General features: G+C 35.1%; 1 protein-coding gene across 3 annotated transcripts in view; it reads left to right on the top strand.

Annotated features, from left to right (window-relative positions):
* The first annotated feature begins 471 nt into the window (after positions 1–471).
* LOC123564944 (jmjC domain-containing protein 8-like) overlaps positions 472–15,373 on the top strand; it is a 76,786-nt gene continuing 61,884 nt past the window's right edge. The window contains exons 1-4 of one of the 3 annotated variants that reach the window (XM_053537593.1): positions 472–605; positions 9,407–9,508; positions 14,191–14,239; positions 15,064–15,160. In XM_053537593.1, the coding sequence (XP_053393568.1) occupies positions 508–605; positions 9,407–9,508; positions 14,191–14,239; positions 15,064–15,160 (346 nt within the window). In that variant the 5' untranslated portion in view covers positions 472–507. The other 2 variants (XM_053537594.1, XM_053537592.1) reach the window with 2 other exon arrangements.

The raw sequence follows: 15,373 nt of genomic DNA, 5'->3' as shown, positions 1-15,373 counted from the left end.
AGTGAGATCGTTACTGAGGCCATTCCATTTTTTCCTTAATGTTTGGCCGTAAAGTACCATACCTTTATTTTTTTTATATATAGCATGTTTTTTTGTTTTTTGGAAATGTGTTTTTCTGTTATTATGTTTGGGATCTGGGTTGTAGAGAACAGGATGGGGGGTCCATCATTCATAAGGGGTCAAAGTCACACGCCGATTGCCCGTGATTTCATTATGAAAATGCTACCTACATGTCAAACATAGATCTGTCATGTGATTTTAGCAAAAAAATTGCAAAGAAAATAAGGAAAATAGCTCTACAGAGCAAAAAAAAACTGAGGACTATTTGTGTCCGCCATTATGCGACTACCATATTTTTTCGCGCCATTTTTCTATTTAGTGTCTGTATGCCTATAACCTTTTGTATTTTTTTTTTGTATAATTTAGTTACCTGTGGCCTTCACATCCCGCAATTTTTAACGGTGTTGCAGTAAATAATTCCTCGGATAACACGTCATCCTAAGCAAAATGGACTTGGGTTGGTTATGGAAGCATTTCTGTTGCTTTATTTACTTTATTTATTTGACAGAATGTGTAAAACACCAAGAGATCTGCAATGGAGGATGGTAAATTAAATAATTTAAAGTTTTCATCGTAGAATAAGCCGGCAATGCGTACTGAAATGTGTTTTCGCGACGCTAGAACCAGAGGTGTAAATCCCTCCCGAGGTTACAGACATGATATATAGTTTTATACATTCATACTGTTGGCTGTTGTGAGTTAATGTGCATATCCTACCTCATAAACATTTTGCAATGCACTTCTTTTTGCTATTATGCATAGTATCACAGGTGGCAGTGCAGGGCCCTCTCTACATTTTGGGGGATTGGGGCCGGGGCCCTTGGAGGGGGGAATTTCGCGTCGTTTTCAAGGGAGGGGGGAATTCATTCTGGAGATATGAAATTAAGGTCAATTGAATATTACAGATATCAAACTAATGTGAATATATCTGAAGTATTGTACAGAACATAATCTATTAAAAACAGGCAACTTTTATTCTCTTTTATTAAATCAGTTATGTGATATCCAAGCGAGGTTCACATGTCGTCATTATCGGTAGCACTAGCAGTATCCACGGACATTGTCTCAGCAGCAGCCGGAGCAGGGCTTCCCTTCATCGTATCTACCTGATTGTGCATGTCTGGTCCTGATGAAACAGTGGTGTCTGTGACAGTAGTTTGTTTTTTTGAGAGCATGCTGCTTAAAAAGCAAATCTTTTTTGCGCATTTCGCCCCTGTTGCATCCGTGATCTTTTTACGGTATGATGTGCATTATGCGACATTTTATTTTCAAAGTTAAGTAACTTTGCATAAACGCATCCCGGGAACTGAAAAACGCGTGTATTATACGGATCAGTAAAACCAGGGGTTCCACTAGACTGGAAACCCAAGAGTCCCAGGACCCCTGGGTCAAAATTTTGAAGGGTCCTTTTTCAAAATACAGGAGTCCTGCCCCAACACATCGATACAATTGACTATATTTTCTTATAAAGTAATACTAAGTAATTAATAGCTACTAAAACCAAGAACATGTTACATCATAATAACATAATAATAATTTCTGTTTCAGGTCATATAATCTGATATTGTAAATAAATTTTTATCAAAATTCATTTTAATTTGATGAGGTTTTTCTTCAATATTTTTGTTTGTTAGCAGAAAAGTGCTAAAACACTGTAAAAATGTATCCAAAAACGTACTATCCGGATACTGGTACACTTTGGAATGTCCTCTGAAATGTTGTTTTTGCCATTTAAACTTGGTCCACTAAGGTAAACCAGAGATAGTTCCTCAAATAATGATGCTACTTTTCATTAAAAATTGCATTGTGTGTCAAGTTTTTTTAGTGAATTTTGGAAAAATTGCATATGTTATCGGGTGTAATTAGAATCGTAAACGGACATTCTAAACTTATTTTTACATTCCAAATCCATTTAAATTTGTGGATTTTCTGGTTGATATAAAGGTACAATCATTAAACAATGAGCTTATTTAAAGTTTGCATGAAGAAATCTCGGTAATCAGCTGGTCGCTTAATTACGATAATTTAATAATTGGCGCCTTTTTGACAGTATGCAGGCTCAATACGGGTACCGCTTTATCAATTAATGTTAACACTTCATTGATTCTCATTACCTATGTTCACTCGCCGTGACGTAACTTGCTGATAAAGAAAAATCAGCGTGGCATGTCCACATGATAAAGAGCGGGAATTTAGCAGAAGATCAAAGGCAGGAGGGCATGACCGCGTGTGTTTATTTTGAATACACGTGTTTATCGTGGATATAGTTTTACTGTAGAAAATGACTGATAAGAGGAATGAGTAAAACTTTATCAGGCTCATTAAGTTACGAGACGCTCCTAAGACTATCGGGTATCGATTTTTTGCTTGATTTTTTTTTCTTTCGAGGGGGAATTTTTCTATACTTCGGGGGAAAAAAGCATACTATTTCGAGGGGGGAACGGGGCCGAATTTCGGCCCCAAAAATCGGCAAACGAGGGCCCTGGGCAGTAACATACCTAGGATACAGTATGGGTCCATATACACTTAAACAGGCTGGTAACATTGCCCGATCGGGCTTAAGACATAAAAAGTGATATTTCTTGAAAAGTAATAAAGATATTTTTTTCAAACTTGGTCCATTTATTAAGCATAACATGATGCTTATCAAGATAGAAGTAACTTTGTTGCCTTCAGTTTTGTTAGAATTACTTCCCTTTTTCAGATTTTTATGATGCATAATTTTTGAAGTCCAAAATAGTTATGTTTTAATGCAATGTTTAAAACAGAAAAGGTTCAATGGCTTTCTGTTGCTCCAAACTTGTGCGCCAATACCTTTATTCTATATATTTAGGGTTAATACTTCGTTTCTAGTGCAGATGTATGAGCATTTTTAGCTCATCTGATTTTTTGAAAAAAAATGATGAGTTATTGTCATCACTTGAGCGGTTGTCGGCGTCGGCGTTGCCTGGTTAAGTTTTATGTTTAGGTCAGCTTTCCTCCTAAACTATCAAAGCTATTGCTTTGAAACTTGGAATACTTGTTCACCATCATAAGCTGACCCTGTATAGCAAGAAACATAACACCATCTTGCTTTTTGCAAGATTTATGGCCCCTTTTGTACTTAGAAAATATCAGATTTCTTGGTTAAGTTTTATGTTTAGGTCAACTTTTCTCCTAAACTATCAAAGCTATTGCTTTGAAACTTGGAATACTTGTTCACCATCATAAGCAGACCCTGTACATCAAGAAACATAACTCCATCTTGCTTTTTGCAAGATTTATTGCCCCTTTTGGACTTAGAAAATCAGTTTTCTTGGTTAAGTTTTATGTTTAGGTCAGCTTTTATCCTAAACTATCAAAGCTATTGCTTTAAAACTTGCAACACTTGTTCACCATCATAAGTTGACCCTGTATTATAGCAAGAAACATAACTCCGTCCTGCTTTTTGCAAGATTTATGGCCCCTTTTGGACTTAGAAAATATCAGATTTCTTGGTTAAGTTTTATGTTTAGGTCAACTTTTTCTCTTAAACTATCTAAGCTATTGCTTTGAAACTTGCAACACTTGTTCACCATCATAAGCTGACCCTGTACAGCAAGCAACATAACTCCATCCTGCTTTTTGCAATAATTATTGCCCCTTTTGGACTTAGAAAATCATTTTCTTGGTTGAGTATTATGTTTAAGTCAACTTTTCTCATAAACTATCAAAGCTATTGCTTTAAAACTTGCAACAGTTTTTCACCATCATAAGTGGACACTGTACATCAAGAAACATAACTCTATCCTGTTTTTTGCAAGAATGATGGCCCTTTTTAGACTTAGAAAATCATGGGTAGGACAATATTTCTATTACACAAAAAAAATCAGATGAGCGTCAGCAACCGCAAGGCGGTGCTCTTGTTTTAAAACTAACATTTCTCTATGATGTTGTAAGTGAAAGCAGAGTAAAATGTAAACATTCATGTACTAGCGCAATAATTTAGAGCATTAGAAAGCCATTGAACCCTTTTTTTGTTTTAAACTTAGCATTAGAACATGTTTTTTTGGACTTCAAAGATTATGCATCATAAAAATCTGAAAAGGGGAAATAATTCTACCAAAACTGAAGGCAACCAAGTTATTTTTATTCTAATTTGTATAATTTGTTATGCTTAATAAATGGACCAAGTTTGAAAAAAATAACTTCATTAGTTTTCAAGAAATATTACTTTTTATGTCGTAAGCCCGATCGGGCAATGTTACCAGCCTGTTAAATATAATATGAAATAAAGCACTGTCTCAATCGGGAATCGATCCGACTTCAACTCATCCGATAAGATTTGAAAAGAACTGTCTAATGACAGCATCGATTCCCAGTGCTCCAGCTAGCTATTTACAGCAGGGTGCATCGCCCGTTCCGAAATTCGTTCCGCCCTGTTGCCCCGCCAGGCACCCTGCCCGTTTTACAACCATTCATTTCTTTTTTTTAGCCAAACTTCCCTTTTTTGCCTCTGTGATTATAATACACTGCTTTATTGCCCCCTTTTTATCGAGTGATTCACGCCGGGGGGCATTGACATAATTAGCAAACAGTTAAACAATATTACCTGCTGTAATTGTGCCCGAGGCAGACCATGATATTTAAGACTGCTCCACTAGCATTAAAATCATTGAACCTTAGTGTTAAAACAGTTTGCAAACCAGTCTGAAATCATTATCATTTCGCGCCACCTGTCAAAGTGTACTTTCGTTTTCGGTAATATAGTCGTAAATACCCCTTTATACACAACTGAAACTTAAGTGCAGACAACAGACATTTATATGTAATTAATAAAAATCGATCACAATCAAATTTAAATAGGAAAATATTTTGATTTTATCGTTTTACAAGTTTTTGAAATCGAAAGTAAGTTGTCGTCTGCTTTGTGAAATTGCCGTTTTTTCATGAAGATTTCTTTGAAATTAGTTTACTAAGATGTAATGACAGGGTACACTTTAATGTCAGATACTGTGAAATGCTGTTAAACTGTCTTTGCATCATATATTTTTTTCAAAAATATTGTTTAAACTGGACATGCGACGACTTTTAGAAAAAAGTGTAACCATATCCGGATATAAAATTTTGGATACCCGGAATATGTCTATTACAAGTGCTAAACTTGCTTTTAGACTGTTGTAAGTTAAAAACTTTGCCTGATTTCATTTATTTAAGTGGAAGTTTAAACTTTATTTTCTGTATATAATATGTTGCAGGTATAAATTTATAAATATCAAGTAGCCTACATGGAGAAGATGTGTACTGAAATTGTAGCAAGTAAAATAGGCCTAAACACATAGATATTGTTATTCAGTATGCAATTACAAAGAAATGTTACAAGTTGAAAATCAGTGCTAAGTAAAATACAAACAGCAGAATTTTTAGTTAATAAATAGGTGCATTAGAGATGACAGACATAGCCTATTAAAAGACCATACCTAAAGTGTGCCAAAAAACATGCCTAAATTATGCCAAATTCCATGCCTAAAGTATGTTAAAATGCACTGTATGCATGGACCAGTTATATTTTTTTCCCGGGGGAGCACAATCCCGGACCGACCACCACCCCAGAAGTGCCCTTTTCAGTGCCAGCACCCTGCCCTTTTTTAATCCTAGCTGGAGCACTGATTCCATATCATTTTAAAGGTAGATTTTGGAATAAAATTTTTATTAAAAACAACACTGCCCATATTTATACTGATGTGAACATCCGAAGACGCTCTGTGCACGTGCCGGAAGGACACATTTTTTAATTCGATAGTATATATCTCATTCGGTATATCGCATGTTACCTTAGAGGGATCAATCCTGATTATGATCGATTCCCTATTTCAATTATTATGTTTTCTGAGAAAATAATGCCAAAAACTCATTTTGAATTTTTTTGCCCCTGTGACAAGGAGCCATTAGAAAGGTGTTTGTGAGCATTTTGACATGTACATTGCTTCCAGGTTTTTTCAAAACAGTATTTCTTTATCAATGACTGGCCATCTTTTGGGCAAGTGAATACTCTTTCAGAAAAAATCTTACTTCAAAGCTCAGTTGCAAACCATTTACGTACAACCAGCGAGCAACGGCTTAAAAACGTTAGTTTTCCCTCTATCCCAATAAATCTCACACATTTTTAGCACCATGGTCATGCAAAGACTTTCCCTATAACACACCAATCACAACATGCCAGTTTAAAATAATGTTATGACCGTTCAGAACCGGCTAAATGCAAACTAACAAGACCGAAAATCAGGTTCAGTTCTACTTAGATTTGCTATTTAACTTTTTCGCTTACCTTCGCCTGCTACGATTTTCGATGACGATATATCAGATGTAAAGAATGTTTTCATTGGTGGAGACGGTTTAAGTATTTCAAACGTAGAGATAAAATCCGAATTGTACCCAAATGTAAACAAGCCGCTATGGTAGACGAAGATTATTTACCAAATTCAAATTAAATAGCAACTGGTAAGTAACTAAGTAGGATTGAACCTTATTTTTAGTCTGGTTAGTTTGCATTTAGCCTATTCTGACCGCTTGTAACGCTATATTTAACTGACATGGTGTACTTGATATGTATTGGGGGAATATTTTGGTGCGGAAAATGTGTGGGATTTATTCGGGTAGAGAAAAAACTACTGCTTCATACGCCTTTGATCACTCGTTGTTTGTAGGTTTGCAACTCAGCTTTGAAGTAAAGGTTTTCTGAAAAAATATTCACTTGCCCAAAAGATGGTCAGTCATTGATGAAAAAATATTGTTTTAAAAAAAAATATGGATCTGGAAGCAATGTACATGTCAAAATGCTCATAAACACCTTTCTAATGGCTCATTGTCACAGCCTGGGAGATAATTCAAAATTGGTAAACTCTATATAGGGATAGTTCTATAGATTTGTTTTGAAAATTGTTGAGAAGATTAAAACCTATTTTTGATTCAATGTGATATTAGGATAGACTGGTTCAAGAGCAAATTGCATGGTTTGCAGACCGTACCATAGCTGTCCGCATTTGTCGATTTTTCAAAAAAGGTGGCTTTTACAAGAGCACCGGTTACGATTAAAAATGTAAACAACGGACTCTGTTTGTAAATTATTTGAATGAATGAATGATCGTCGATCATAGTCATAATATTGATTGACAGTGAATGCTAATGACTCCTTGTGTTGCAGAAAGGTATTTAGTTTGTAACTGTAATTTCCTATCAATTGATATCCTCTCGAAACTGGTAAAGTAATTGCTTATATTTGGACAAAGCCCACTGTCTTTGCCATTTGCCAGCTGCTAACAAGGCAAATATATAAGATTCAGTGTAAGTTATATTTCACTGGTACTACCAGTTAGTAAGTTCATACTCTAAAAACACGTCAGAGAAATTTGGGCAGTTTTGACCGATTAAAACGTTTACAGCATTAGATTATATTTTTTCTTTACACGAAAATTGCCATTAGGTAACAAAGCGAATACGCCGATAATCCGGAGTATGCCGATTATGTGTTATTGTCACAAAACTGTTCCAGTTCACGTAATGTAATCGGTGCACTTAAACTGCCTAGCTATAGATCCTGCTGTAATAGGGAAGAGGTAGTGTCTGCCTCAGGTGTGAGAGGTCCTGGGTCCGAGTCCCAGTTACAGCTTAACAATTTTCATTCTGCTACAGCATCTTTTTGCTGTTAAAGGACTGTTCTAGTTGTTCTATATTTTTAGCACACAGTATCATGGATCATTATTTAGAAATCCAGATCACAGTTGAATGTTAAATCAAATGCACCCAAGAAGAAAATATTCGCTATATTATGTCCCTTTGATGTTTCTGCTCTCCAGGTTCAAGAAGAGTTACATTTCCTTGATCACAAAATTTTCTTTTACATGAAAATATTAAATGCTCATAATGCACCTGTCAATATTTTGCCCGCCCGGGGGAGCGGCGGGTATACACGGGCCTTAAGACAGAAGACCATTCCCGACAGGCGGGAATTTGACAAACATTTGATGTACCAACCAGGCTCTAGGGTGGGATTAAGACAAAAAAGGTTGTCTCTAGGGTGGGGATTTAGACAACAAAATTTTTGAAATGTCAAATTCCCCTGGGTCAGCCCGCCGCCCCTCCGGACGGGCAAAATATTGACAGGTGCATAACTCTACGTTTTTGCTTAAAATATTGTCAATATATCTATTTTTGAGAAATATATGGACATTTGTCTTCATTTCAAAGCTTTTTAACTTCATACCTATGATATGAAAAACTTAGGTACTATCTCTGCATGGTTAAAGTATGAAATGAAAAAGAGATTGAAAAAAAAAATGGTATATAATTTTGAACCGACTACTTTATATATAATATTCTTACATGATAAATCAGTGTTAATGTGTATGCATCTGCTTGTTGAGTTATTTGTGGAATGTAGAAAATAAATTTTAAAAACTGAACTAATTGAGTGATATTATATTCATTCTAATTTTTTTGACATTATTCATCCTCCGTCCGCCGCTTGCAACTTTTTCTTTAAAAAATTTAAATGGCGGAAAAAAAATGTGCCCAGTGGAAACCCTGCACAGGGGCAAAAAATTTCAAAATGACTTTTTGGCATTTTTTTCTATGAAAACATTATAATGATTATTGTAATATATTTAAGTGTATATGGCTCATGGGCCCATACTGTATCCTAGGTACATTACTGTCATATGTGATTAGTATAACAGATACATATAAGGAAGTGGGTACCAGTCCTCTAGATGAATATATTGTCCACTTCTCTGCTCATAAATGCAAGTAGAAATCACCAAAGGGTGAATGGAACTTGATGTACAAGAGCGATATTTGACAAATGTATAATAAATAGAGCTGCACAAAAGCTGAATATAGCTAAAAGTTCTATTGTTGTTAGTAATTTGAAATCTGTTCCATTTCACACATTATGATGGCATTAGCTGCTAGATGTTCCATGTTCCATAGTCTTGTATGTACCATTTTTAACAGACTTGAAAATAGATGCTATCTATAAAAGTCCAATAGCAGGACGAGTGCAATTGAAGAAACAGAGTGAAAATTCTAGATTAAGCTTGTCCTGCAGGACAAGTTGCTTTTAAAGAAATTGTTAAGCTTTGTATTTCATGGTTATTATTTGAGCCGCACCATCAGAAAACCAACATAGTGTGTTTGCGACCAGCATGAATCCAGACTGGATGCACAGGCTAGTCTGGATCCATGCTGGTCGCAAACGCGCTATATTGGTTTTCTCATGGTGCGGCTCATTTGTGAGAGAATGTCAATATTGCATGTTACTGATCCATATCCAAGTGTAGACAAAACAAGTTAAATACATATTGTGAAGCATTATTTTCTTGTATTACAGGGAGACAGATGACAGTAAAATGCTGGCTACTCCAGGTCCATGTAACATTGATGTTGTGGATGTTAGCATACACTCCTTCTCACAACAACTTTTTGAGGATAAGTATGTATTCGCTTATGACATTTGATTGTAACAAGAAGTACTTTCTGTATCAAAGGGCATTACTAATGATTGTAACAGAAAGAAGTAGGTGTTAGATGACATTATTAGTGAGTGTTAACCCTTACCATGCTAAATTTCTATTATGAACTGTTCCATCTTCCTATTTGGACAGTACCATTAACTATTAAAAGGGATGCTTACCAAAAAAGATACAAGCTGATTAGCGAGCAGTGCAGATAATGATCAGACTGAATAGATGTGCAGGCTGATCATGATCTACACTGGTCGCAAAGGCAAAACCAGTTGTGTCCAACATGGTAAGGAATATAGTACTTAGTATGTTCTTCATCAGATAACATACACGTAATATTATTTGAGCCATGCTATGAGAAAACCAACATAGTGGCTTTGCGACCAGCATGGATCCAGACCAGCCTGCGCATCCTCGCATTCTGGTCAGGTTCCATGCTGTTCACTAACAGTTTCTCTAACTCCAATTGGCTTTGAAAGCGAACAGCATGGATCCTGACCAGACTGCGCAGATGCGCAGGGTTGGTCTGGATCCATGCTGGTCGCAAAGCCACTATGTTGTTTTTCTCGTGGCGTGGCTCATTTAATATTCATTCAAATGGTTCTGCTTGATTCCATGTAGGGGCCACCAGGGCTAAAAAAGAAAAACTTTTTTAATGGCTTTTTCTCACGAACCACTTGATTGATCATCACCAAAACTGAGCTAAATAGCATCCTTGTAAGGTCCTCTGTCTTATTTATGCAAATGGTTATGTTTGACTCCTTTTAGGGGCCAACAGATCTAAAGATGAAAAAAAAAGCTTTAAACAACTTCTCATGAACCAATTTTAGATCTACACCAAACTTGGTCTGTAGCATCCTTTTGAGGTGCTTGTTTTGATTTATTCAAATTCTTCCACTTGGCCCTTGTTAGGGACTGCCAGAGCTAAAAATAGAAAAAGAAGTCTAAATGATATTTTTAGCTCATCTGATTTTTTGAAAAAAAATGTCATCACTTGGTAGGAGTTGGTGTTGCCTGGTTAAGTTTTATGTTTAGGTCAGCTGTTCTCTTAAACTATAAAAGCTATTGCTTTAAAACTTTTAACACTTGTTCACCATCAATAGCTGACTCAGTACAGCAAGAAACATAACTCCATCCTGCTTTTTGCAAGAATTATGGCACCTTTTGGACTTAGAAAATAGAAGATTTCTTGGTTAAGTTTTGCATTTAGGTAATTTTCCTCCTTAATGGTCAAAGCTATTGCTTTAAAACTTGAAGCAGGTATTCCCCATTAAAAGCTTACTCTGCGCAGCAAGTACCGTAACTCTACATTGCTTTTTGCAAGAGTTATGGTCCCTTTTGGACTTAGAAAATCATGGGTAGGACTATATTTCTGTTATACAGAGACAAAAAAAAAATCAGATGAGCGTCTGCACCTGCAAGGCAGTGTGCTCTTGTTTCATGAACCAATAGATGGATATTCACAAAACTTGGTCTGTGTTGCCAGTGTAAGGTCTTTTCTCACGTCTTTTTCAAATGTTTCAGCTTGGCACTTGTAAAGCTGTCAGGCCAAAAAATAAAGAGAAAGAAAAAACCTGTTAAACAACTTTTCATGAACCATTTGACAGATCATTACAAAACTTGGTCTGTAACTTCTTTATATGGTCTTCTCTAAAGTTTGTTTGTGCAAGTGACTGTGACTACTCCCCTTTAACTGCTGGATGGATCAAGATAAAAGTAGGCCTGAAGCATCTTTGTATGGTCTTTTTCCAAGTTATCTCAAATAGTCAGGGGTGTAACTGTTTTAAGTTATCGCACATTGTAACCCATTTGAGTTATTGCTTAAACTTTCATAACTTGTTTCAGTTATCATAAAATATTACAAAGCCCTCTTGTGCCAATTCCTTATTTTGAATGAGACAAATGCAATTATTTCCTGAATCCTTGACCTTGTATCTTTCCAGCTGGCAGTAAATTTTTTTACGCAAGGCTGATAAAGCTTTACGCAAATGTTTTAAAGCTATAAAACTCTTAATATCCCATTATGCTTATCAGGTCATGCTCAGACTAAAAGAGAATTTGATTAACCACAGTTTGCTACTAATTTCAATTTAAAGGTCACTTTGTGAGAACAGCAAAAAGACCTTTTTTGAATAACCTACCCGAGTTAAGGTTTAGGAGTATATCACCAAAACACAGAAATATTTTAGAAATGAACAACATCGTTACCAATACTTTACCTGACCATTACATGTTCTGCTGTACTGTCACGTGCTGAAAATATTCTGAAAAAGTTGTCCCCCTTTGAAATTGAGTGCCATTTGTAAAGAAATAAAAATAAACAATTGCTGAAAACTTTGTTCCACCTAGTTATGTGAAATTTTAACACTCGCACGCTATATTGCAAATGCATCAAAACAAACATGTGTAACAGTTCTTTGAAAATGGCGAGTTTTTAAAGGCGTTTGACTGCCCGAAAGTGGGGCCCCTTCAGGCAGTCCTTTTTCCGGAATTCAATGTTTATATTAGTATACTGACACTTATTTTGTAGTTTTTGTAATGATAGCGTGTATATTACTCTACAAAACAAGTGTCAGTATACTGACATATATATTCGTTTCTAAAATATTTCTGAATTTTGGTGATATGATTCTAAACCTTAACTACATTTTATAACTAATACAGGTTATAAAATGCTTGAAAAAGTAACTGAAATAGGTTACATAACTTAAAACAGTTACACCTCTGACTGTCAAATGGTTCTGTTTGGTTCCTTTTAGGAGTCACTAGAGGTTAAATTAGAGATTGAATAGAGCTAACACTAAAACCAACACCCAAATGTGATTTTTTTCACATCTTACTGAAAACTTACATTAATACAGATTCATAAAAACAAAAGAACTATTAACTTATACTCAAAGTCCGAGTCCAAGAGATCCAATACAAAGGCAAAGACTATTAAAAAACAATGGATTTCATAATATGTTTTACTCTATGTTGATCAATATTCACACACAATGTGAAAGGGTTTTGTTGGTTTGCACAATCATTAGGCAAGAGTGAAAAAAACTTACAGTTTAATCACATTAGATTCATGAGGATAAGTTTTACAAGGATAAGAAAACAGAATCACTGATATTATCAGTGAATTTGTTATTTACTTTAAATTAATAGGCTTAAAGGTGCTCGCTACAGTTTCGGTTTTTTTTTCTCAATAATAGATTTTGATGAAATGTTTTGTATTAAAAGATCATGTTAAGATGTATTGAAAAATGATATAAAAATACTAGGTCACCAGCTTTGTTTCAATTTAATTTGCCCCTAGATATGGTGCTATTTTAAACATTTTTCAAAATTTCTGTAATCCTAAAATATCTTTCAGTAAAGTACAATAATAAACATAAATTTGATTATCTAAGCATTTTTGTAATGGAAAACAATATATCTATTTGAAACATGCTCAGATAAATCAAAAGAACATGATTTTGTAAAGAAAGAAATACTTGTTCAGCAGACCCAAGGGCTATTTTTGCATATTTTTGTCAGTTTTAAGTTGGTACTTCTGCTATTTTATCTAGTTTCACATAATAGAATTAAATCAAACTCTGCACATACCTTTGGTTATATCTACCTAATCTAAAACAAAAAGAAAATTGATAGGTCACCATATTAGATTTCGCTTAAATCAAATTACAACGAGGTGGGGTGTGGCGGGCATTTATACAACACAGGTTGGTATGAAATACTCTTTCAGTGTTTGAGCAAATGACTTAGAAATATATATATAAAATTATCAAACGGCAGATTTCTTAATAAGCGGATTTTAAGGTGTTTCTGAAGTATTTTGATGGCATAGAACGATGAAAGTTTCCGCCTTTTTTTTAACAAAACCTGTAGTTTACGAATGTACGGTACGGGTACAGTATGGGATTAGAAACAGCTGTGACTCAATGCAGAGTTTGAACGCTGGTAATAAATAACAGACTCCAGTATATGTCGGATTGAAGCAATTTGAACTAAAAGTACTTTAAATGTATATATTTTGTAACCATGGTGATACTTACCCTAACCTTTAGTCAGTATATTAAACATTTTGTACATTAAATGCATGCGAACATACAATAATTTGCCGTACGCGCGATTGATAATCACTTCTGGGCATGCGCAGAAGACCGCACCAAGTCTGCAGTGAGCTACATCGAAACCAATTTGGCACGGTGTTGGGGTAAATATCGACCCGTCTGGAAAAACTGTAGCGAGTGCCTTTAAAGAAAGACAAGAAATAATAAAAATAGTTATAAAAAAATTTTGTTCCTTTTTTGACTTGCATGTCATGGTGCTAAAATCTTTGAAATTCCATGTTTCCCTAAAATCTCTCCACTTCTCCCTTATCTTATCTGAGGGAGTTCTCCCTAAAATTTAAGCCTAGCTTAAGCCCTGACATGTATCTGAAAAACAATAAGTATGAAAAACAAGAAATACCAAGAAATAAATATAATATCTTGTGTTAATATAACAAAATAAATGGCAGCCATATATGTTTTGCACAACCCTTTAAACTTAATAAAATTGAGTTGTTTTATAGAAGTATGTTTTATAATGTTTATCATCATGGCTGATTTTACCTGATGCTGTATATATATTGATATTGCTGTATGTGTCTATGTTTCAGCTATGCCTATGAAAAACCTGTTATAATAAAAGGCTCGACAGATAATACTGTAAGTATATACTGGTACATGTAAGTGCCTGACTGTGTAAAACAGTTAGGGCTTTGCAAGGATCCAGATCAAGATGTACATCCATAGTGTTTGTTTATTGCCACATCCATAATGTTTGTTTATGTATATGCAACTGATAAAGGAACAGAATGGATCCAGATCAGACTGCATGGATATACATTGCAGGCAGGTCTGGATTCATACTGGTCACAAAACCCAAACATTGGTTTTCGCAGAGCGGTGCTTAAAATGGTATTTTAATCAACTTTCTTGATATTAAAACATTTTGTTTTGTATAGTGTATAAAGGGTTGAGAGAGAGAGTCAGAATTTGTGTAATTATTTCTCCCTTTCACCAGTACTTTAATTGCAAAGTCATTTTACCATAAGACAGTAATTACATACATCTGTCAGTCCTTCAGCCATTACTGGTGGGTTCTGCCGTAACCATAAAAGTACCCAAAAAAAATTGTTACGAAACCTTGTCTGCTTGATATTTATATGCAGGTCTTTCAATTTAGTTTTTAGTTCCAAGAGATGTGGTTGTTAAGGCAATAGATATGACCAATGCCATTTCCAGTAGGGGACATTTTATTGCTTGGTAGTCATCATGTTCATGATGTCTCAGATCTCTGGTAGAGATAACTCGAATGTTTTCTTAGTCATGACCTCTCAAATCTGCCATTGAGGTCTTGTATGATTTCATGATCCTCAAGTCACTTGTTGAGGTAACTTGTATGATTTGTTTCATTTATTACATCTCAAAGAGCTCATATTTTCATGATGAAAGTCTGAACAGTTGAAAGTGAGCATATTGTTTTTCAGAAATTTCGGAAGCTATGTGAAAAGTCTGCATTATTGGATAGATACGGAGATAAAATTGTTCGCCTAAGTTCAGCAAATACACACTCCTATAGCAAGAGTAAGTGACTTACTTATCTTTTATTGTGTTCTAGATGCAAATTTTTGTTGTTTTTTGTGCCCCCAAAATTTTTGGGGGAGTACTTGGAGTTGAGTTGTCTGTCTGTCTGAAAAAGAAATGTGACGTGACTAGCTCAAAAAGTATTTGATATAAATTGATGAAACCTTGCTTGAGTCTTTATCATGATATGAACTTTAGCACCTCCTACTTTTC

Source organism: Mercenaria mercenaria, chromosome 2 (assembly GCF_021730395.1).
Source record: "Mercenaria mercenaria strain notata chromosome 2, MADL_Memer_1, whole genome shotgun sequence".
Classification (NCBI taxonomy): Eukaryota; Metazoa; Mollusca; class Bivalvia; order Venerida; family Veneridae; genus Mercenaria; species Mercenaria mercenaria.
The sequence above is the reverse complement of the archived record's forward strand: the minus strand, read 5'-3'. Positions and strand labels throughout refer to the sequence as shown.